Below are 23,950 nucleotides of genomic sequence, written 5' to 3' on the forward strand. Positions count from 1 at the left end.
CTTTAATCTACAGCCTTCCAACTTGGAGCAATATTGCTACTCATTGAGCCAAGGTGGAGCAGAAAGCCTGCACTGTTCAGGAAAAGTTCAAGGAGGAAGTAAACGGACAAAGAAACAGAACAAATTAGCAACTATGGAATTGCATTGAATTTAGAGCACAGCATCTGACCATTCAGTCCAACAACAAGTTGCATTTCTATTACGCCTTTAATATTGTAAGAGGTCCTGCTTCACAGGAGCTATTATCAAAACAAATTTGACACCGAACCACATAAGATATTAGGACAAGTAGGATAGGTTTTAAGGAGCATCTTAGGAGGAAAGCGAGGTGGAGAGATAGGAAGGAAATTCCAGAGGTCTAATCTATGCCAGTGTTTATGCTCCACATGAGCCTACACCCACCCTACTTCATTGAACCCTAGCGGCATTTCCAGTTTCAGTTAAGTAACTGACTCCAGTTCTGCTACTGTTTTCGCAGAGAAACCAGCAAACTAATTCAGAAGTGACTCGAATCAGCCACCTTATCAACTGCAGTGCAATTGACAACAAAAGAGCAAGGGTTGGGGCAAATTGGGACCAGGGATGCTCCCTGCATACTTCTGGTCTGCCCATGTGCTAGCTGAAAGGGCAGAAGTTTGATTTATTTCTGATCCGTGTTTTCAGGGATCTTAGCATCGACATGTGGGAGTGGAGCCATTCTCTGCCTTTAAGCCTTCTCCCCATTGAGATCCCCAACTGCTCCTGGGCCACATGCTACATCTAACTGCAGTCTCGGAGCCATAAAGTAGGCCACAGCTGCCCAGGTGAAACCTTTAAATGTTCTGTGATCGGTCCATGTACCACATGTTGAGCATGTACTGGGATACAGGAAATGTGATAAGTCAACAACATAGAGTAAAAAAAAGACTTGCATTTATATAGTGCCTTTCATGACCACCAGACGTCTCAAAGTGCTTTACAGCTAATGAAGTATTTTTTAAAGTGTAGTCACTGTTGTAATGTAGAAAACACAGCAGCCAATTTGTGCACAGCAAGCTCCCACAAACAGCAATGTGATAATGACCAGATAATCCTTTTTTTGTAATGTTGATTGAGGGATAAATATTGGCCAGGACCCGAGGGAGAACTCCGCTGCTCTTCAAAATTGTGCCATGGGATCTTTTACATCCACCCAATTAGGCAGATGGGGTTTAACATCTCATCCAAAAGACGGCACCTCTGACAGTGCAGCACTCCCTCAGTACTGCACTGGAGTGTCAGCTTTGATTTTTTGTGGGACTTGAATCCAGAGACACACAAAAATACAGATGACTTTTACAACTTGCTGATTTCCCTCAGCGAATCAATCGGATTTGGGGAGCCCCATTTGAAAATCAGTAGCTTACAATTCACTCTCTTCTTCCTTCATATGCTTCTCTTTATTTTGCCATCTCTCATTAAAGTGTTTATTATAAACTTTAACAGATGATGACTTTAACCCTTTTTGGTGGGATGCCTCGGAGATCTGTCACAGCTTTTGTTCACCTGAACTCCACTGATTATTTGAGGACTTGATAGGAGGACACATCCTCAGATAGGAGATCATATTGCTGTAATCCATACCATCAACCCCTCAAGTGCACTCTCAAATTGTTGTGACAGCGATTCGCTATAATGGCACTTGTTCAGCTGTGCAGTGCACCCTTATTCCAGTCTTGACAGGATCTAGACAATGAAAAATGTGCAGCAGGACAATAATGGTTTTTGTCTTTTTCTTTCAGCGAAAATAAATTCCTCTTTGCCAACTTTGCAATAAAGATAAATCTAGCTACCTCAGACACGATGGTCCAGAATCACATGATTTTCTCTCTGCAGTGCCTATTTTTTTATAGAAATTTGTGGCTACAGTAGTATTATAACAATTTGAAAGTGGCTTTGATGCTTTGAGAGAGATTTCCAGCTGTCTTTGTTTCTCTGGATCGGGGGAAGATGGTGAATCCTTAAGCTTGTTGGGTGTGTGGATGCTGCTGTCACTAATATTGATCACTGAGCTATGCCTTAAGGGGGTCCTGCGAACAAGACTCGGTTTTTCATTATCTTGTGTGAATTGTTTGTGTTAGGACATTTGAGACACTGACCCAATGTCTTTGCAATGTATTTTATTGATGGTTTTAATTTTTGTCGAAGTTGCTTTTTCTGTCTTCCTTTGTACCAGCTTGAAAATTAAAGAGAAGGGACCATATGTACTTTGAGAGGTAGTGTTGTTTCTAAGTGTTTTCAGTGAGAGTTCAGTCCTACGTGGGTGGCACAGTGGCGCAGTAGTTAGCACCGCAGCCTCACAGCTCCAGGGACCCAGGTTCAATTCTGGGTACTGCCTGTGCGGAGTTTGCAAGTTCTCCCTGTGACTGTGTGGGCTTTTGCCGGATGCTCCGGTTTCCACCCACAGCCAAAGACTTGCAGGTGATAGGTAAATTAACCATTGTAAATTGCCCCTAGTATAGGTAGGTGGTAGGGAATATGGGATTACTGTAGGGTTAGTATAAATGGGTGGTTGTTGGTCGGCACAGACTAGGTGGGCTGAAGGGCCTGTTTTAGTGCTGTATCTTAAAATAAAATAAAACTCACCAGTATGGACACATAATCAAAGAAAACTGTTAAGATTTTAGAACTTAGTTTTTACAAAGATGAAGTAAAGTCACATGAATTACTGTAATCTAACTAAATCTGCTATTCTATTTTGGGGCTTCTAATATATCTTAATAAACACAAATTAGTAGTTTGTCTCCGGCTAACAGATAAAGGGACTAAAAGAGTTGTTATGAAGACATGTCGCATAGATTAGGCTTATATTCCCTTGAATACAGAAGATTAAGTGGGAATCTAATTGGAGTGTGTGAGATGATTAAAGGAGTTTATCGGATAGATAGAGAGAAATTGCTGATGGGGGAGTCCAGAATAAGATGCTATTACCTCAAAATTGGAGCTAGGAGTTTCAGGGCTGATGCCAGGAAGTATTTTTTCACAAAGGGTGGTGGAAATCTGCAACTTTCTCCCACAGAAAAGCTTTTGAAGTTGGGGATCAATAGAAAATTTCAAAATTGAATTTGATTCATTATTGTTAGGCAAGACTATTAAGAGATATGAAACCAACAGCAACTACTTATATATAGTGCCTTTAACATAATAAAACATCACAAGGCACTTCACAGGAGCATTATAAAACAAAATATGATAGCAAGCCACATGAGAAGGTATTAGGTCAGATGACAAAAAGCTTGGTCAAAGAGGTAGGTTTTAAGGAGTGTCTTAAAAGAGGAAGGCGAGGTGGTGAGGCGGTGAGGCGTAGGGCGTATATTCCAGAGCTTGGGTCGAGGGAACAGAAGGCACTGCCACTAATGGTGGAGCGATTAACATAAGGGATGCCATTGAGGCCAGAGTTAGAAGAACGCAGATATCTTGGAGGATTGTGGGGCTGGAGGAGATTACAGAGATAGGGAGGGGCGAGACCATGGCAGGATTTGAAAACAAGGATGAGAATTTTCAAATCAAGATGCTGCTTAACCGGGAGCCAATGTAGGTCAGTGAGCGTAGGGATGATAGGGGAATGGGACTTGGTGCAGGTTAAGACACGGGCAGCAGAGTTTTGGATGACCTCAAGTTTACGGAGAATAGAATGTGGGAGACCAGCCGGGAGTGCATTGGCATAGTCAAGTCTAGAAATAACCAAGGCATCAGTGAGAGTGTCAGCAGCAGATGAGCTGAGAGAGGGCACAGTCGGGCGATGTTACCCACGTGAAATCAAGGCGGGTAGATGGAGTTAAGATACAGATCTGCCATGATCTAATGAAATGCTGGAAGAGGCTTGATGGGCTGAATGGCCTCCTCCTGCTCCTGTGGTCCTCAGTGAACCACCTGTCAGTTGGAGAGGTCAGGACTAGGTAGTGTCTCTGATGCCCCTGAGGTTGACTAACTCGTCAACACTCACCATCAAAGCACACTTGCATAGCGGCCACTTAGAACCGTATCCAGAGAGGAGTCAGTGCCCTGAAAATAGAATACTGGCAAACAAAAAAAAAACCTTTTAAAATGTCGGGCTGAATTTCTCAGGCCCATTGGAGGTAGGCCGGGAGGAGGGAAGGGTAAGAATATCGGGACAAAAGTCATCAGGATGGAAGCCCGACATCATCACGTTGAAACCGGATATTCTGAAGGGCAGCCAGCATGGTGGAAGGACCTCCCACTTGCCTGGAGCAGGCAGGTGATTAAACCTGTTAACAAGGCAATTGACTTGAATATTACCAGGGTTTTCTGATTTTTCAAGAAGTGCAAGGGTTCCACGGGTCTTCAGAGCCTCACCAGGTATAAGGAGGTGGTGAGCTAGTGGGAAGCCAGTCCTGGCTCCAGATGGCAGCCATTGTGAGTCCTAGCATGCCTTGGCAGGGAGGGAGCAACAGTTCGGGCATTGATGTGGTCAAGCGGGAAAATGTGGAAACGTGCCAGAGCTGCAGGGGAAAATCACCATAGTGGCACATTGAAGCTGGCACTTGCCTGGGTGAAGCAGGGATGGTAGGAGGCCCTATAGACTGAGTGAATCTGGATGCCATTGGCCTCACTCACTCAGGTTCCCATTCCTCCAGAGAGGGAGAGAGCTGCAGCAACAGGCAACGGGGCAGCAGCAACCAGAAGGCCAGCAGGAACGCCAGCCTTGGGGGCGGGGGTGGGGGGGGGGTGGAGATTGACAGAGGAGAAGAGCACAGAGAGGCACGCAACCAGCCTCCTATGAGCAGAAGAGGTTACCTGCCGCAGAGGGTCTACAGGCCGAGGCTCAGCTACCCTCTGATGTTGGAGCAGCAGTGTCACAGAAGACTTCACCTCTCCAGGGAGGTCGTCACAGAGCTGTGTGCCAGGATGGAGGATGGTCTGAGCTCCATGGGAAGTGGTGGCCACCCAATGTCAGTGGCGCTGAAGGTCACTGTTGCACTGAATTTCCACCTCTCAGGATCAGTCCAGGGATGCAGTGGGGATATGTGTGGGATCTCCCAGTCCGTAGCTCATTGCTGCATCATGATGGTCACCAATGCCATCTTCAAGAGGGTCAGCTAGTACATGTGTTTTCATTCCAATATGGACAGTCAGGCTGAGAAGGCCATAGGGTTCGAGGTCGTTGCTAGATTCCTCCAAGTGCAGGGTGTCATCGACTGCATGCAGGTGGCCATCAAGCCTCCCACAGACCAGCCTGCAAGCATCATCAACAGGAAGGGCTTCCACTCGCTCAGTCTACAACAGGTCTGCGACCACCCCAAGCACTTCCTTCAGGTGTGTGCCTGGTTCGGGGGGAGCAGCCACAATACTGACATACTAAGATACTCCCAGGTGCCAGAGATTTGCAGGTCCCCCAAGGCCTGTCAAGGATGGACACTGGATGACAAAGAATACCCATTGAAGACCTGGCTACTGACACCTGTGAGGAGCCCAAGCACTGATTTGGAGGAGAGGTACAACACCTGCCATGGCACATCTCAAGCGACCATCGAGCAGGCTGTAGGGCTTCTGAAGATGTGGTTCAGATGCCTCGAGAGGTCTGGTGGAGCCCTTCAGTATAGCACAGCAAGGGTCTTGTGTATCATGGTGTTTTGCTGTGCCCTCCACATCCTGGTGCTTCAGAGGGGAGAACATTTGAACAGTGAGGATATCGTTGAGCATGATGCCTCCTCCAAAGATGAGAGACGGAGCAAGATGACCATGCGTAGGATACTGCAGAGTCCCAAGGACCACAAGCAAGGCACCATGCTATATGCACAATGGATGCTCGAAATTCATTGATAGAGGCACGGTTCACATAATCCTCAGTGACAGTTCCATGCAACACAGTAAAACCTCAGCCCTGTTGCTGGCTCCTTCATTGACTTTGCCATTCACCAGCACCCAGTGAGACATCATACTATGGCATGGGGTGTGCCTGGATTTCACACGATGTGCTGCCACCCATCAAACCCTTTCACAGAGTCAGGGTACTCCTGAAGTTTCATCAGCCTACAGGAAATGCAAGTAGACCTCAAGTCTTGCCACATCAGACATTTAATGGCGGAACAAAAAATTGCAAAGCTGCATGGTCCCAAAAAAGAAAGTAACCCATGAACCTTGAGTCAGCTAAGTGTTCTTCTTAAATCTTTTCCGGGTGCTCCTACATGGTTCTCCCCCTGTGCTATCAGCTGAGGTGGAGGCAGGCTACTGATCTTGCTGCCCCGTGGCTTGAGATGACCTTGGCTGTCGCCCTCTGCCTGCCTGAGGCCTGGAGGACCCCAGCATACTGAGTGCAGGAGCCTCCTCTATCGTCGTGGCTGAGGGAGGCACTGGAGTCACTGACAGAGAGGCTGAGGGGCAGCTGTCTACACAAGCAGTGCCCTGAGAGGAGCCCCCTGATGTATCAAGCACCCGCTCCTCTGTCCTTTCAAGGCACACCTGTACCTCCCTGCTCACCTGAGGAGTGTAAGGACCTGGCAGTCACTCAAGGTTCCTCACCACCACCACCAACCCCGCACCCAGCCACTGCTGTACGAAACTCATGAGATGGCAGTGGCATGCAGATCTGCACGCAACTCCGGCACCCACTGGGTGGTTTGCTGGATATGGCTTTCCATAAGGGTGGCCAGTCTCTCGATGGAGGATGCCAAAGGTGCCAGGGACATGGCAGCCTTCATGGCCTGGATGGACTCCTCCATCATCCGTGCCAGGGTGTGCATAGCCTCTGGAAGCTCTACCAGATGTTCCCTCGCCTCATGCTGCAGATCCAGAATCTGCTGCTTTGCTGATGACTCCGGAGGCGTGTCATCAGCCTGAGACTCAGCATTTCCTGAGCCCTCGAACACTCCTCCGAGTGTCAGTGGCCTGGGCTGTCACTCAGCTTCCGTCTGCTGGTCAGGCGTGTCTGTGCTGTGGTCACCAGATTGTGATCCCAGATCTACTCGCACCACGACGCCCACCAATATGACAGCCTGTGCTGGTGGAAGGTGCGGGGGAATGATGTGATGATGCATCCTCTGAGGCTCCCTCCTCCTCCTCAGAGGTGGATGGCTGTTCTACTGCTGCCTTTAACCCTCATGAGAGAGAAGATTAATTAGAGAATAATGTGCATTGGATCACTCCCTTCAGTCCACTCTTAGTCAATAGCTTCATGTGGCCTGTGGTGGGCACATGTGCACTGTGCCTCCTGTTTGCCAGAGGCTCTCTTGTGCCCATCTGTTAGGCCACTCACTTTCCCGTGTCTCCGCCGCTGACTCACTACGTGCAATGGAACGGCCCACACACTGTCCTCCCAGTTCCAGTGTCTCCTGCTCCATGGGGGGGGTGGGTGTCAGGATTGCGAGGAACGGGACACCAAGGCTGGTCTTCGCCCTTTCCTTCGCATTGTGGGCTGTCTTCTCCCTGCAAGCACATAGGTGACCATTGTTAGTCACCTGACAAGGCATGACCAACACCCATGCTGGTGGCTGCCTGATTGTCTATGATGGTGTCACAGGAATGCTTCCTGTATGCAGCCACTTAGAAGGAGCAGTGCAGGAGTCACCTGTGACAGGCTGCGGCCATTCACCGAGATGCTGCCAAGTCTAAGACAGGCAATGCTGTTGCCTGCTGCCATTGCCAGGGACTGGCTTGGCATCCCTTTTCCCACTAGCTCACCCTTACACATTGCCCTTAGGAGAGCAAAGTATGGTGCACCTACCTTGGCGGATTGCATGAGCTCATTCACCCGCTTGTGGCACTGCAACTAGGTTCTGGAGACGGCTCCAATGGCTGTCCGCCTCCTCTGTGATCTCCACCCAGTCTTGTTTGGTCTGGCGGGCAGGTCCCCTTCTCCCATCCCGGGGGAAGAGGACCTCCCGCCTTGCCCGAGCAGCCTGGAGGAGAACCTGCAGGGAGGTATCGCTGAACCATGGGGCCACCCGGGGTCTTGACTCTGCCATGCTTGGATAGGCCTGTTTTTGCTGTTCTTCCTCTCACCTTTCTTTCTGACTGTATCTATTCAAAGGAGTGCTGGCAGCCCATTAAATATTCCACCAGCACTCCCCGTGCCGTGACCTCATGCCGCTACCAGTACCTCATTGGGCGCCTCCTCCACCTGCTGGCAGTTAATTGGCCGGCCGCCGTAGATTAGCACGCCCCAGCTTCCTCCCCCCACCCAAACAGTGGCGGCTCCCGCTTCCGGTCCTCGCAGTGGGACCTCAGAGAACTGAAAGATTAAGCCTGTAGTGTGATAATATCTTGCTTAAATCACTGGAAACTAGGACTGTGGCTGAAGATTTTAATAGTTAAAATGAACTGAATTCACAGTAACATTCTATTATCAACTGTATTTTTTGAGTGAAATATGCAATTGGATCTTTTGGAAAGTTAATGAGTAGCATGTCCTCCAGATGGTTTGATATCCCCACGCTCCCTTAATTTAACAGAATTATTTAACAATGCTTTTCCCCTCAGTCATTATTACTCTCCAAGATTACATTTAATTCAAAAGACTGATGCATATGGATGGCACTGAAACCCCAGTGCACTGATTGGTGGAGGGGCAAGAAATTAAATATTCAGTCATCTACTCAGACCTTCTCCCAACTCTTACACCTTGTGCCTTTTCATCGTCTTGTGGAAAGATAGTCTCGATAAGCACCTTGAGTCTGCTTTTGTTCGACTTGCACCCTTGTATGTGTTGCATCTGAGTTAGTATGTCCGGCATTAACAATTGCCCCTTAATTGTATCGGCCACTGATGTTCAAACAGGGCCCCCGCCAGATTTCTCAGACTATTGACAGGTTGAAATGACTACACTTGTCAGATTTGCCCCAGCACTTTTATTCACAGGTTGACCAATACAGAGAAGCGGTGACCAATACTGAGCAAGATAGTTGAGGGTAAATTCGGCAATCCAATGCTTGCTGAGGAGAGCGTTGCTTCACAGGAGTGGGTCAGACTTGGGGCTGCAACACGAATTGCTTGAGGTGTTTTAAATAACAAAGGGTTAGATCAGGTATGACCTTTCCCTCGAGGAGTCCAGAACAAGTGGGCACTCTTTGAATTTAAACAAAGGCGGGTAAGAGTGAATCCAGAAAAAAAAATCCTTCATGAGATTTTGGAATTCAATATTTCCGAAGACTCCAGTTGCAGGTTGACCTGAGGTGATTAAGAGGGGGATAGTTAGGTAAAGGTATTAAGGGACAGGGGGAAAAGGCAGGAAATTACCATCTCCAGCAAAATGTAGAGCAGTTTTGTTTTGACAAATGGGCTACTCGTCTTTCAGATGAGACATTAAACCAAAGCCTCGTCTGCCCTCTCTGGTCAACGTAAAAGATCCCACGATGCTATTTCAAAGAAAAGCAGGAAATTTCTCCCCGGTGTCCAGGCCAATATTTACCCCTCAACCATTATCACTAAAACTGAGTACCTGTTGTTTACCTCATTGTTGTTTGTGGGAGCTTGCTATGCATAAATTGGTCGCCACGCTTCCTACTTTGCAACCGTGACTACATCTAAAGGTACTTCATTAGCTTTGGGACAACCTGAGGTTATGAATGGCACGAAATGAGCAGGAGTTTTACTTCCTGACTCCAGTTCCTACATTCCTAGGCCATTCATCAACTGTGGCTGATTGTGTAGTTGGACGGCCTTCTCCGAGCTCAGCCAACACTGCTCTGAATTGGCTGCTGGAGAGATGAGCTGCCGAGGGTTGAGTACTTTGGGTTTCTCTCCTCATGCCAATGTGGCTGAGATAGGAACTCAGTAGAGTGAGGGAAGCAAGCCTGCATCTAACACTGCACATATTTGGCATATTCAAGGTCTGTGTGACTGTACATGTACCAACACATGACACCACCCACTGACAAAAGGCCTTTGTTAAGTTGGCTGAAGGGTTCCTTGTGAATAATTTACCTTTTTTTTAAAAACAAAATAAAACTCACATGGGATTGTGTATACTTGCGTCAAGTAGGATTCAGGTGACAGACAAAACCCGGCACCTGTCACATCAATTTGAACTGCTTCTGCTCTTTGCAAAAGATGCGGATGGACTTCAAGCAAAAAGACATGCGTTTTTGGAGGAATTGCAAGGAATATTTAGTCTGTGGAGCACTTTATGTGCAGTAAAATAATATGGGTATGCCTTCTCATTCATTTTCACCAATAGATTCTGCACCCGTTAACAGATGTGGAAGTGTTACTGTTGTGAAACATAATATTTACAAATTGAACTTCTACCTTCAATGTCAAATATTTTCAAGCAAAGTTCAAAGTTTTGCTTCGACATTAACTAAATGGAACTACAGAAAGAACTTGCATTCATATGGTCCCTTTCTCGTCCTCAATTTATCCGAAAAGGCTTCCCAGACAATGACGTACTGTTTTTGAAGGCAAATGTGACAGTCAATAATACTCAGCAAAATTCCACCAACGCAGAATGAGGTGAATGGTCAGTTAATCTGGGGGATGGTTAAAGGATGAATGTTGGACATGACATTGGAAGAGTTGCAGTGCTCTTTTCTTGAATAGCAGTGCAGGATCTTTTATAACTGTCTCAACAGTCTGATCTAAAAGATGTATTTCATCGCGACTTCCTGCCTCCGACTGCCCTGCCCAGTCAAACAGCCTTTCTCTCCCATCTCCAATATTTTAAAATCTAATAAAACAAAAGCGTTGCAAGAACATTGAGAATAAACACCCAATTTTAACAAGATCCCGATCATTTCCATCCCGGGTTTGCTTGCAGCGGTGCCCAGCAGATTAATCCTCAATTCCTGGGGATTCCAGGACAATCCTGGAGAGTTGGCAACCCTAGGCCACAAGGGAGGAAGGAGGGAAAAGGCTTCCAGTATTCCATTTCTGGTTACTATCCAATAATTGTCATCCCTGCTCGTGTGTGTATATGAATGTAATAGCAGAATGGGATCCTGACAGGTCAATTAAAACCTGTAATGTTACATTTCTTCCGGGAAATGGGTAGGAAATGGAAGAATAAACCTGGATGTGAAGAGACAGGTGGAATAAGATATGATCATTTTTGATTTTTAAAAGAAATCACAGTGTAAAGATGGGAAGATGGAATTTGATATTTCCAAATAATTACTCAAAATGCTATGGCAATAACTAGCTCTGGGAAGATGGAACTGAATGCAATGAAAAAGTGTTTGGCTAAAGGCAGCAGCGAAAACCTAGGGAAGGAAATTAACTTACATTAAAAAGACCTGAAAATAGGAAATCTAGCAAATACCTTTGTTAGTGAAATATGGAGGAGGTTAGATTTATATTAAAATTTATTGTGTCTACCAAGCTGTCAGCCACTGTTTCTTTATCACAAGTGTTAGTTTAGCTTAATTGGCAGAACTCTTGCCTCTGAATCAGAAGATTGTGGGTTTATGCCTCACTAAGAACTTGAACACATAATTTAGACCAACACTTCAGTGCTGCACTGACAGTTGTGCCTTGTCAGAGGTGTTGGCTCTCAAATGAGATGCGAAACTTGATTTGTCAGCTCAGATGGATGTTAAAAATCCCATGGCACGGTTTAAAGAGGAGCAGGGAATTTTCCCAGTACCTCGGCCAAACACCACCCCATCACACCCCTTCATAATTTTAAAGACCCAAGGTCTAGAGAAATGATCTCCTGGTTCCGTTGACACCCAGTCCTACCTGTCATTTCTGCTGTCTCTCCAATCCACAGTCCTCTTGCCTGCTTCGAATGCTTCCCTGGTGGTAGTATTACGATTCACCTCTGTATCCCTGAGCCGCAGACAGGTAAAGCCGGTGGTGGTCCCTGCCCCTGATTGCTGTCCAGTGTTTGCAGAGTGCTCGCTCATGGATGTTGAAAGGTCACAGGATCGAGCCTGGTTCAGCTGCCCTTGATGGTCGAGTTATCTGCCAGCAACAATTTGCATTTAATATAGCACCATTATTATAGTAAAATGTCCCAAGGCGCTTCACAAGAGTGTTATCAAAGTAAATTTGACATTGAGCTATATGAGGATGTATTAGGACAGGTGACCAAAAGCCTGGTTAAAGAGATTGGTTTTAGAATCATAGAATAATAGAAAGTTTAAGGCACAGAAAGAGGCCACTTGGCCCATCGTGCCAGCCGAAAAACAATCCACCTATTCTAATCCCATCTTCCATCATTTGGTCTGTAGCCCTGCAGCTTACGGCACTTGAGGTGCATATCCAGACTCCGTTTGAATGAGTTGAGGGTCTCTGCCTCAGCTACCCTTTCAGGCAGTGAGTTCCAGACTGTCACCACCCTCTGGGTGAAAAAGCTTTTCCTCATCTCCACTCTGATTTTTCTACCAATCACTTTAAATCTATGCCCCCTCGTCACTGACCTCTCTGCTAAGGTGTATAGACCCGTCACCTCCACTCTATCGAGGCCCCTCAAAATTTTGCACATTTCAATCAGATCTCCCCTCAGCCTTCTCTGTTCCAAGGAGAACAACCCCAGCCTATCCAATCTTTCCTCATAGATGCATTTTTCCACTCATGGCAACATCCTTGTACATCTCCTCTGTCCCCTCTCTTGTGCAATTACATCCTTTCTGTAATGACCAGAACTGCACATATTACTCAAGTTGTGGCCCAACCAATGAGTTATACAGTTCCAGCATAACCTCCCTGCGCTTGTATTCTATACCTCGGCTCATAAAGGAAAGGATTCCATATGATTACTTAACCACTATATCGACCTGTCCTGCTACCTTCAGGGATATGTGGACATTCACTCCAAGATCCCTCTCTTCCTCTACACTTCTCAGTATTTTCCCATTATTCATACATTCCTTTGCTTTGTTTGACCTCCCCAAATGCATCACCTCACACTTCTCCGGGTTGAATTCCATTTGCACTTTTCTGCCCATCCAAACAGACCACCAATATCTTCCTGCAGCCTACAGCTATCCTCTTCGCTATCTACCACACGGCCAATCTTTGTGTCGTCCGCAGACCTCTTGATCATGTCCCCTACATTCACGTCCAAATTGTTAATATACACTACAAAAAGCAGGGGTCCCAGTACTGAGCCCTGCGGAATGCCACTGGAAACAGCCCTCCAATTGCTAAAACAGCTGTCAACAATTACCCTTCGTTTCCTGCCACTGAGCCAATTTTGTATCTACCTTGCTGCATTTCCCTGGATCCCATGGGATTTTATTTTTTTAACCAGTCCGGCAACTGGGACCTTGTCAAAAGCCTTGCTAAAATCCATGTAGACCACATCAACTGCACTACCCTCATCTATCTTCCTTGTTACCTCTTCAAAAGATTCGATCAAGTTGGTCAAACAAGATCTTCCCTTAACAAGTCCATGCTGACTATCCTTGATTAACCTGTGCCTTTCTAAGTGACAGTTTATCCTGTCTCTCAGAATAGATTCCAATAATTTGCCCACTACAGAGGTTAGACTGACTGGCCTGTAATTATTCAGTCTATTTTTTGCTCCCTTTTTAAACAGAGGTGCAAAGTTAGCAATTCTCCAATCCTCTGGCACCACACCTGTATCCAGTGAGGATTGGAAAATGATGGTCATTTCATCTGGCCCTGGTGATTTATCAACTTTCAAGGATGCGAGTCCCATTAATACTTCCTCTCTCCCTATCCTATACTTCACACTCTTCCTCCTTAACTACAATATCTGCATTGTCCCCCTCTTTTGTGAAGACAGACGTAAAATATTCATTAAGAACCATATCAATATCTTCCAGTCCTACACATTGGTTACCTTTTTGGTCTTTAATGGGCCCTACTCCCTCCTTAGTTATCCCCTTACTCTTAATGTATTGATAAAACATCTTTGGGTTCACCTTGATTTTGCTTGCCAATATTCTTTCATGCCCTCTCTTTGCTTTCCTAATTTACTTATTGATTTCACCCTCCACTTCCTATACTCCTCTCGGCTTTCTGTAGTATTGAGTTCTTGGTATGGGACATAAGTTTTCCTTTTCTGCCTTATCTTACCCTGTAGGCTTCTTGACATCCATGGGGCCCTAGATTTGACCATCTCACCCTTTTTCTTTGTGGGAACATGTTTACCCTGAACCCCTTGAATCTCCCCTTTGAATGCCTCCCACTGTTCTGACACTGATTTACCTTCAAGTAGCTGTTTCCAGTTCACTTTCGCTAAATCACTTCTCAGTTTAGTCAAATTGGCCTTGCCCCAGTTGAGAACTCTAACTCCTGTTCTATCTGTCCTTTTCCATAATTATGTTAAAACTGACTGAATTATGATCACTACCACCAAAATGCTTTCCTACTGCCACTCCTTCCACCTGCCCATCTTCATTTCCTAAAACTAAGTCTAAAACTGTGCCCTGTCTTGTTGGACTTGCTACATACTGGGCAAAAAAGTTCTCCTGAATGCACCTCAAGAATTCTGCTCCCTCAATTCCTTTCACATTAAAATCCCCTACTGTTACTGCCTAATTGTTCTTGCACTTCTCAGAGATTTGCCTACATATCTGCTCTTCTATCTCCCTCTGACTGTTTGGGGGTCTATAGTACACTCCAGCAGTGTGATTGCCCCTTTTTGTTCCTTAGCTCAATCCATATGGCCTCATTTGATGAACCTTCCAACATATCATCCCTCCTCACAGCTGTAATAGTTTCCTTGACCAAAATTGCCACTCCCCCTCCTTTCTTATCCCCCTCCCTATCGCGTCTGAAAACCCTGTAACCAGGAATGTCGAGTTGCTATTCCTGTCCCTCCTTAAGCCATGTTTCTGTAATAGCTATGATATCATACTGCCACGTGTCTATCTGTGCCCTCAGCTCATCTGCTTTATTTGCTATACTCCTTGCATTGAAATAGATACCCTTGAGCACTGCCAAACCTTTTTTATTAATGTTCTAACCTTCGTTTCCTTTGTCTTCCAGACTCATCCATTAATTTTCCCCCTTCCATTTTAATTTCCGATTTTGTCCCAGCTGAGTCTACCCTCAGGTCCCCATCCCCCTGCCAAACTAATTTAAACCCTCCCCATTAGCACTGGCAAAATGTCCCGCAAGGAACTAAGTCCCGGCTCTCTTCAGGTGCAACCCGTCGGGACTGTACAGGTCCCATCTCCCCCAGAGCCGGTCCCAGGCTTTAACAAGCATCTTACGGAGAAGAGAGAGGGTTAGGGAAAGAATTCTGGAGCTTCGGACTGAAAGCACGGCCACCAGTCGTGGAGTGAAGAAAATCACACATGAAGACCCGTGAGCACCCGAGGTCTGCTCGTGCCTAAGTAAGCGAATCGCAGCCCCTTTGAAAGAATAGGAGGAGTAGATTAGAAGTTAGAAAGCAAGGACCCTGTCTTCATGAAAAGGTTTAGTAAATGTTATTTTGTTAACAAATATATCACCTGTTAACATGCATGGCATCACTGATGGAATGGTCTTTGTTGCTTCCTGAACAATAACAACTTGCATTCATCCAGCGCCTTTAATATCCCCAAAACAATGGCAAATACCTTCCCTTGAAGTTTCTGCCTCTTTAACAGTGTGTGTTTGTGTGGATTATGAACAGTGCTATTGATCACCAAGCAGCGGAGACTTTGCTGCCTCCTCTATTGAGCCTTCAACTTGTGCCTTTAAGCTCACAATGTGCCTTTAAATCCACAGCATGCTTTTACATCCACAGTGTGCCTTTAAACATGCAGTGTGCCGGTGTCAGTGGGAATTGGTTCTGGTGCACACGATTTAATTTGGGTCATTGCAGTGAGAACAGAGGCAGAGTTTCAGCTGTAACTAGAGCTTGGCAAACTGGAAAAATGAACTCGCCCAACCATTACCTTATTTTAAATTTCATTGCATTTTGGGGAGTGATGGGGAGAATAATGGGGAGGCTTTGACTCTTCTGCTTATCCCATTGTCTTATGTATAATTTGATTTTTTTCCCCCCTTTTTAAGGATAATCTGTCCTTTGCCTTTGAGCCACACTTTAATTGGGTCAGGTATTTATTTATAAATCTCGACGCGCTGACGAAATATTGAGATCTGCTGAGCCAGCTTCTGGAAGCTGGAGTGGGTAACGTCGGTGAAATGTGAAGGAATTGGGGCTGGTAATCAGTCTGAATTATTAATGGATGCCTGTAGAGACTGAGGCAGTCTGTGTATCATGGGCCCTGTGAAAGGGAACAATGCAAAGTGCACAGGGTGGGTTTAAATTCCTCTTCCTGGAGACGTGCTCAAATGTTTCCTTTTACAACACAGCTTTTGTATTCTTCAAGTTGATCTCAGTTTAGCAACTGGATAACACAGAAATTAAAACTCTGGTTCCTCACAGGAAAGCATTAAAGGATTCTAGTTGCCGTGGGCTACCATAGACCCTTCAGTGGAGAGCTGCTGTGTTAACGCTGTGAATGAACTGTTGGGTTAAAATGCTACCCGCGAGTACTAAGCCATACATATAGGAAGCTCCTGAGCTTTCCTCTTGGCCAGTGCCTCAGAGCTGGGGAGCAGGAAAGTCGCCCGTGACTTCTGATTTTATTAACTATTCAGTAACCTTTACTGCAAGGTGCATGTTGATTGAGAGCAAGGGGTGAGCTCAGCTGTTGCATCCTTAATGGTCCAATGACTCGCTAACGCTCGTCAACCAACGCAACACGCAGCAAGAATGAGCACGGGTGAGGTACTGGAGATTTGTATACCAGGGCAATTGAGGAGAGAAATTCAAGAAAGCAAAAAGTTTCTTTTAAAAACAACAACGGCACATAGTTTCTTATTGAAGTGTGATCACATTTCACTGGGCTCTCAGGCATTGCAAGGTACTTAGGATTTAATGTGTGTGAGCAGGAGAAGAACATTTGACCATTAAGCGTCCCATTTCTGACAGACCAACTTAATCGTTAAGAAATAACTAGAGGTAAAAAAGACAATGATGGAATTTATTCGTGATGCTGGAAGTAATGGAGTGAGAACTCCCAGATTCCAATTATAATCCATCTTAGTTGATGTTGATCCATTGACCTTGGAACTTCTTTCTCAGTACAACTGCTTTGAAAGGGGAAAAAAACAAATCATTTCAACCTCTAAGGTTATGATTTTTCTGCGTCTTGAGCACATCAGCAGCTCCTGATCGAAGTTTGTGGTGAAGTCTTTTATGGCTACTTGAAGTGTATTTTTTGTGCTCATCAAGTTGAAGGATGTTGGTGCTGATGGGTGCAACATTTTCCTTTTCAGAGAGCTCGTGTCCCCCATCAAGCCCTCCAAGGTCACAGACAGTACAGTACAGTGGAGACTCTCTCCACTCTGCCTGATGCTGGTGCCTTAGCTCTAAACTCAAGAGTACACCAAACGTTTTCTACTGCCCACCTCAAACATCTGGGTGGTCTATCTGTTAAGTGAGATTGTAAATATAGTGCTAATTAAGGACAGATTTGCCCTGTGGGGCCCATGCAGCCGTACTAAGACTGTCTCAACTCATTCCAGCTCGAATCCCTGCAGCTAATAAATAGTTCAGTCTGGGTTAGATTCGAACCAGAGGTGAAAGGCTAGTATCTAGTCCCATGCATTCCCGATCAGTCTGCAATATTGGATTCTCTTAGTGTTGAATGGAATTTAAAATGCTAAATAAAATTTTAAGGATTCCTCCAAAAGATCCTGGAAATTGTACATATCTAACTCTCAAGAATACAGGAACTTGGAACAGGAATAAACTATTCAGCCCCTCAAGCCTGTTCCACCATTCCATGCATCATAACTCCATCTACCTGTCTTGGTTCCATAATTCTTAATACCCTTGTCTAACAAAAAATAGAAGAGACTTTATAGCTGTGTAGTCTGGGAGTGCTGTAAATTTTCTTCATTAGCTATATGATTATTTATTTCCAATTACCTGTATCTACAAGTATTGGAATTAGCAAACTGTCACAACTGGAAAATACTGCATCAAATCGTACAATAAAACATCAAGTAATGAAACCTTGTACCAGCAGACAGCCAGATCAAAGACATGATTAATTGACTCTAAAGATGGTCCTAACCTAGGGGTAATGAGAAATATTGAATTGCAACAAAAATATTATGGGCTGCCTTGGTTAATATTGACATCGTAAAGAAGACTTCTTCTATGCTGTCCAGAGCAGAGCAGAACAGAAGAGAAAAATAATTATAAAATTGAAACAAAAAGAGAACATGCTGGAAATGTGGCACTGATCTGTTGACATCTAAGTAGAGAAAAGACGGGTTAATGTGTTAGGATTCATCAGAATTAGAAAGTTAAAGATAAGCAAGTCCCTTTATAGATCTAATATTAGTCACTAATTTTTACTTCTTGAAAAATAAAAACTATTTGCAGAAGATTAACCAAATTAGCTTCTCTGTGGCACAAGTCATCATCTCTAACTTTTCACATTTACCAGATTTTTCTCTGTGCCCTCCTTCATGTTCAGTCCTAGAGAGTGGCTTGTTTATGTTCAAATTTCTAGTTTTGTATGAAGGGTTCTGCACCCAAATGTTCACCTGCCTTCACTTCTGTCTGCTGCAGATAGACCTGTTGTGTAGGCCCAGTATTTTCAGTTTTCGTTGTCGTGTACAGGCAGACTTACCAAGTTTATAATCTTGGTTAAAAGACATTTTACTTTCTAATGGCCGAGCCAGCACCACACTTGTGATTCTCTCACTGCTGGGTGCCAACGTGCTTGAGTCATGGTGGGTGGTAAGAGACCTACTTTTAGGCAAGTTTGTGCATCCAGTTCTCCACTCTGCTTCTGCCAAGGCCTGATGGAGGGTGTTGATGGGTTGGCATAGGGTTGACAACTCTGGTTTGGCGTATCCCTGAGGGTTTCATCATATGACCTTCTGCCTCCAACCTCAGTCAAACATCCTGTTTTCCCATCTCCAGTATTTGTATAACTAATAAATAGGAGTGTTCAAAGATAGCTGGGGAAAAAACACACTTTTTGATGTCCCTGTGATTTTTGTCCAGGAAATCCAGATAATCCTGGAGTGTTGGCAACCCTAGGTTGGAACTTAAACGGGGGAGAGTTACTTTCAACATGTATACAACCTTGGCTAGAGGACACATGGAGTACTGTGTACATTTCTGGTCTCTAAATTACAAATAAGATATCGAGGCACTGGAGAAGGGGCTAAAAAGATTTACAAGGATGATATCAGAACTGGGAGGTTGTACCTATCTGCAAAGACTGAATGGGCTGTTCATCTTTTCTCCAGAAAAAAGACTGAGGGGTGATCTGAAAGAGGTTATGAAAGGGTTTGATAGGTAGACGTAGTTTCACTTGTGGGAGAGACTAGAACCAGGGGCCATAAGTATAAGCTGGTCACTAATAAATCCAATAGGGAATTCAGGAGAAATTTCTTTACCCAGAAGGTGGTTGGAATGTTGAATTTGGAGTAGCTGATGCAAATAGCATAGATGTCTTTAAAGGGAAAGCTTAATAAATACTTGAGGGAGAAAGGAATAGTAAGATATACAGATAGGGTTAGATGAAGTAAGGTGGTAGAAGGTTTGTATGGAGCATAGATATTGGCATGGACCTGTTGGGCCAAGTGGCCTGTTGCTGTGCTGTAAATTTGATGTTATGCTACGTATATAAAAATAATTGCAGCTCCATGGTCTCAGTCTTTAATCGTTGCTCCTAATATCTCTCCGATGATGATATTGCTGGTCCAGTCTCTATTATTTCTGTACCCAACTAGTGCTTAATGTAGAAACAGTTGTTCTAGTATCCATATGTTGATTAATTGGTGAGCATTTCACAATGCGTTCTAAGTCTAAGCTCAGTCCAATTTGTGCAGAGGAGCAGAATCTGTGATCATTAGAGAGATGGGATCTCTAACACCATTCTCCCCTTCCTTCCCCAGTGTGCAGAGGTGTCCTCTGTGGATTTGGAGCTGTCTGTGAGAGAGATCCCAAAGAGCCAGCCAAGGGAATGTGTGTCTGCAAGAAAGGCGTCTGTCCGTCTGTCATCGCCCCGGTCTGTGGGTCGGATTATTCCACGTACAGTAACGAGTGCGAGCTGGAGATGGCCCAGTGCACTCAGCAACGGAGAATCAAGGTTATTAGCAAAGGACCTTGCGGTAAGTCTTGAGATTTATTTGGAAAACAATTCATCCTTCAATGTGACAAGAACATCCTGCTATAAGCAAAGAAAGGACTTGCATTCTTCTGGCATCTTATCAGCTTTTGGCAGTCAGTGACTTTCTTTTGAAGTATAGACACTGTTGGTATGCCAAATGTGCTAATTGTGCAATCAGGATCCCACAGACAGTAAATGAGTTGAATGAAGAGTTAATATGTGTTTTTTTGGGGTCCTTTTGGTTGAGGGGAAACTGGGTTAGGGCACATTTTGAACAGCGCCTCTTCTGTTCATCTAAACAGGCAGACGGGGCTTCAGTTTAACTTATCCAAAAGACGGCCCCTTCAAGAATGCAGCACTGCCTCGGTACTGCGCTAAAGTGCCAGCTTAGATTATGCATTCAAGTACTGGAGTGGGATTTAAACCTATAACCTACTGACTCAAAGGGGCGAGGTGAGGGGAAACACTTTTCCACAGATAGTAGTTGCTGGTACATAAAGTGGGGGAGACTAAATCCACCATAATCTTTAAAAGGAAAGTGGATACACACGAGAGGAAAAAATGGGATGGGAGAAGGACAGCGGAATGGAGGTAAATGGATAGCCTGATCCGGGAGCTTGTACAGACATGATGGCCTGAATAATCTCTCGCCATGCTATGAAGTTCAATGATTATAGAAGGGGCTATCAACAGAGCCAGGTGACACTTACAGCCCAACAGAAATGAGAGAAATATACACATCCAGAAGTGGGGAAAGACACGGCTAAGGCTTTGGGAGGTACAGCGCTAAATACAGAGATCCAGCCAGCCTAATATCAGACGGCACACGCAGGCGGGAGGAGAGGGGCGGGCACAATAACAGGAGTTCGAGCCCTTTTGGCTCTATCCCAGTTAAACTGGATGGAGGTTGCACAGTGTACATTCTGCCCACTTGTTTCCTAATTAGATCAGAGGAGGCAATCAGAGCAAACAGAATGTTGGTATTATAAACCTGTTAACATAGATTTCAGCAAGTTAAAATCAATCCGTAAGTCTCCTAACTCTGCCACCACTGCTTGGCACCTGTTTCCAGCTCTTGTCTGTTACCTTTGGGACATTTACGATATAAAAATATGTTGTTGTTCTGTTGCTTAAGCTCTGGGAACAGGTCATCAGCTCATTCTCTCTGTGAGGCAGTGACACGGAGAAATTAAAGATTCTTGATCTCCTTGCAGGATAGTGGTAGGAATGCTACATGGCCACTTGGTGTTAGGAAGGGAATTCAGCTAGATCGGGAGTTGGGTGGGCACAGGATCTGGCTCACCTGTGAAGCCCCCCATGATTGAGAACATAGGCTGGAATTTTATAGATGGGCACTGTCACCTGAGGAGGATGTTCAGTAATACCTGGCAAGCTAAGGGTGTTGGGGGGGGGGGTCCCTCCCAATTGGGTACCCTGTACCCCATAGAGAGTTACCCACAGCAGCACCGGCCACCCCTGCTGAAAAACCACCTCGCCGGGGCCTGGCCAATTGTCCCCAGTGAGGTCCGATCCCGCTTAGCTTTTCCGAGGCTGGCATCCATTGCGGCTCCTTTCACTCGGTGCAGTCCCAACAGTGGCCACCATTCCCAGTGGCGCTGCTGGGACTGAAGAGCTGTTGGCCCTCTGATTGGCTGGCAGCTCTTAGAGGCGGGACATCCTGCCTCAGAGGAGCAGGGGCCATGACCACAGCCAATTTAATTGCCTGAGTCATGCAAAATAGCAGCATGGCTTCCAGGCCCCAGTGGATGTGGGCTAGCCCCTGGCTTTCCAGCCAGTTGGTGGGGCCATAGGAACAGGAGTAGGTCAATTCAGCCCCTGTACTCTGTTCATCCAGATTACTCGATCGTGGCTAATCTGTATATTAACTCCATTTATTCGCCGTGGTTCCGCATCCCTTAATACCCTTGCCTAACAAAAATCTGTTTACTTCAGTTTTGAAATCATCAGTTGACCCCCCAGCCTCAACAACTCTTTGGCGAAGAGAGTTCTAGATTCCCACCATCCTTTGTTTGAAGAAGTGTTTGCTGATATCACCTGTGAACGGCCTAGCTCTAATTTTAAGGTTATGCCTCTTGTTCTGGTCTCCTCCGCCAGTGAAAATAGTTTCTCTCTATCTACCCTATAAACTCCTTGAATCATCTTAAACACCTCAGTTGGGAGACTGATTTGCTTGTTACTGTCTTGGGCTGACTCTTGAAGAATGGCCACTTGAGGGCAAGATACAGGAAGTCAGCTGGCACCAGTAGAGTCACACCCCCTCCCTCTAAAGAGCTGTGCCTTTGCTGGGGATTGGGGAGGGGTGGGAGCGTGAAATGAAACTGGAGAAAGAAATTGTTTTTGGCTGATTGTTAGTATAAATATTTTACTGAACACCAGATCTGCTTTGGCTAACCAACCAAGTAGTGAGATTTCTCTCCATGCTTGACGTGCTCTGGCAGCTCATCAAGAATCCAAGAGAAAAAAACTGTTATCGAAGCCTCGCTCCAGTAGCCTCGCTCTGTGAGAGTGCGTGGGTCTGTAGTGAGGACCTAGAGTCAGTGTGTTTGTTGTCTTGATAGTGCTGCCCATACTCACCCCCTTCCCCACTTGTCAAACCATTGGACATGTACCTTCCAGTTCATCCTGCTAAGAAACTGTGCTGATTTATAATTCTACTCACATATCCTTGTAGCTGCTGCTCCTAGCTGTTATCTTGTCCCTTCGATCCCAATCTGTCCTATTCTTGGAACAGGAATATTTTCTCCTTGGCAGATATTTTTTTTTTAATGATTTTAAAAATAAAACTCTTTAAATGGTATAGCAACTGGTTTATTTTCCTCCACAATTTTTTTTATTATTAGGTCTCCAAACCACTGTTGGAGATATTAACAGGCAAATGCTTAACACATGTATTGTGATATTGCTTTCATGCATTAGAATAGCAGGCAAAGGGATATTGTACATGCCCTGACATGGTCACCTGCTAATATTGCCAAGAGGAGGACAATGTTCTCCTGGTGTTCTGGCCAGCATTCTTGCTTCAGCGAATACCATTAAAAATCGATTAGCAGGCCATTCACTCACTTGCGGGACCTTGCTGTGTTTCCCAGCTGAACAACAGTGACTGCACTTCAAAAGTAACCCATTCACTGTGAAGCGTTTTGGGACGTTGTGAGGATGTGGAAAGTGTGACATAGAATTGTGAGTTAAACCCAACCTTCCTCATCTGTGGCTATTCTGCTATTTTGGTGAGGCATTGTGAGCTGTTCCTCGAAGAACGTAGGACCAGGAGGAGGCCGTTCAGCCCCTCAAGTATGGTCTGCCATTCAGTTAGATCATGACAGATCTCTATCTTATCTCCATCTACCCGCCTTGCTTATGTAACCCTTAATACTGTTGCCTAACAAAAGCCTATCAATCTCAATTTTGAAATTTTCAATTGGAGCCCTCCACTACACCCCCCCCAAGCTTTTGGGGGGAAAGTTCCCAGATTCCCACCACCCTTTGTGTGAAGAAGTGCTTCCTGACATCACCCCCTGATGACCTGGATCTAATGTTAAGGCTGTGCCTTCTTGTTCAGGACTCCCCCACCAGATGAAATTTTTTTTTTCTCCAAAATATACTTTATTCATAAAAATCTGTAAAAATTACATTCCCAAACAGTTTAAAACAGCATCGTCAAAAAATACAAACAGTACAAAGGTGATCAGTTTCCTTCTATACAATTATGAGTTGCCTCACAACCCTTCCATTTCACATTTGTCCTGCCAGATACATTTTTACATTATACAGGAGACAGAAATTTTCCCGATACAGTTCGAGGGGTTTCCCATGGATCCAGCCCCTCAGTTCAGCTTGGTGGGGGGACCTTACACTGTGGTCTTTCCACATTGAGCCTTTGCTGCGGCTGCCCCAAGCTTTAGTGCGTC

At 45.2% G+C, this 23,950-nt stretch overlaps 1 protein-coding gene across 4 annotated transcripts in view; it reads left to right on the plus strand.

The window, feature by feature from the left end:
• agrn (agrin) overlaps nucleotides 1-23,950 on the plus strand; it is a 471,240-nt gene that overhangs the window by 304,142 nt on the left and 143,148 nt on the right. For all 4 annotated transcript variants that reach the window (XM_068017055.1, XM_068017056.1, XM_068017057.1 and 1 more), the window contains one exon: nucleotides 19,807-20,022. In XM_068017055.1, coding sequence (XP_067873156.1) covers nucleotides 19,807-20,022 — 216 coding nt within the window. The remainder of the gene's footprint in view (nucleotides 1-19,806; nucleotides 20,023-23,950) is intronic.

This window comes from Heterodontus francisci, chromosome 37, assembly GCF_036365525.1.
Source record: "Heterodontus francisci isolate sHetFra1 chromosome 37, sHetFra1.hap1, whole genome shotgun sequence".
Classification (NCBI taxonomy): domain Eukaryota; kingdom Metazoa; phylum Chordata; class Chondrichthyes; order Heterodontiformes; family Heterodontidae; genus Heterodontus; species Heterodontus francisci.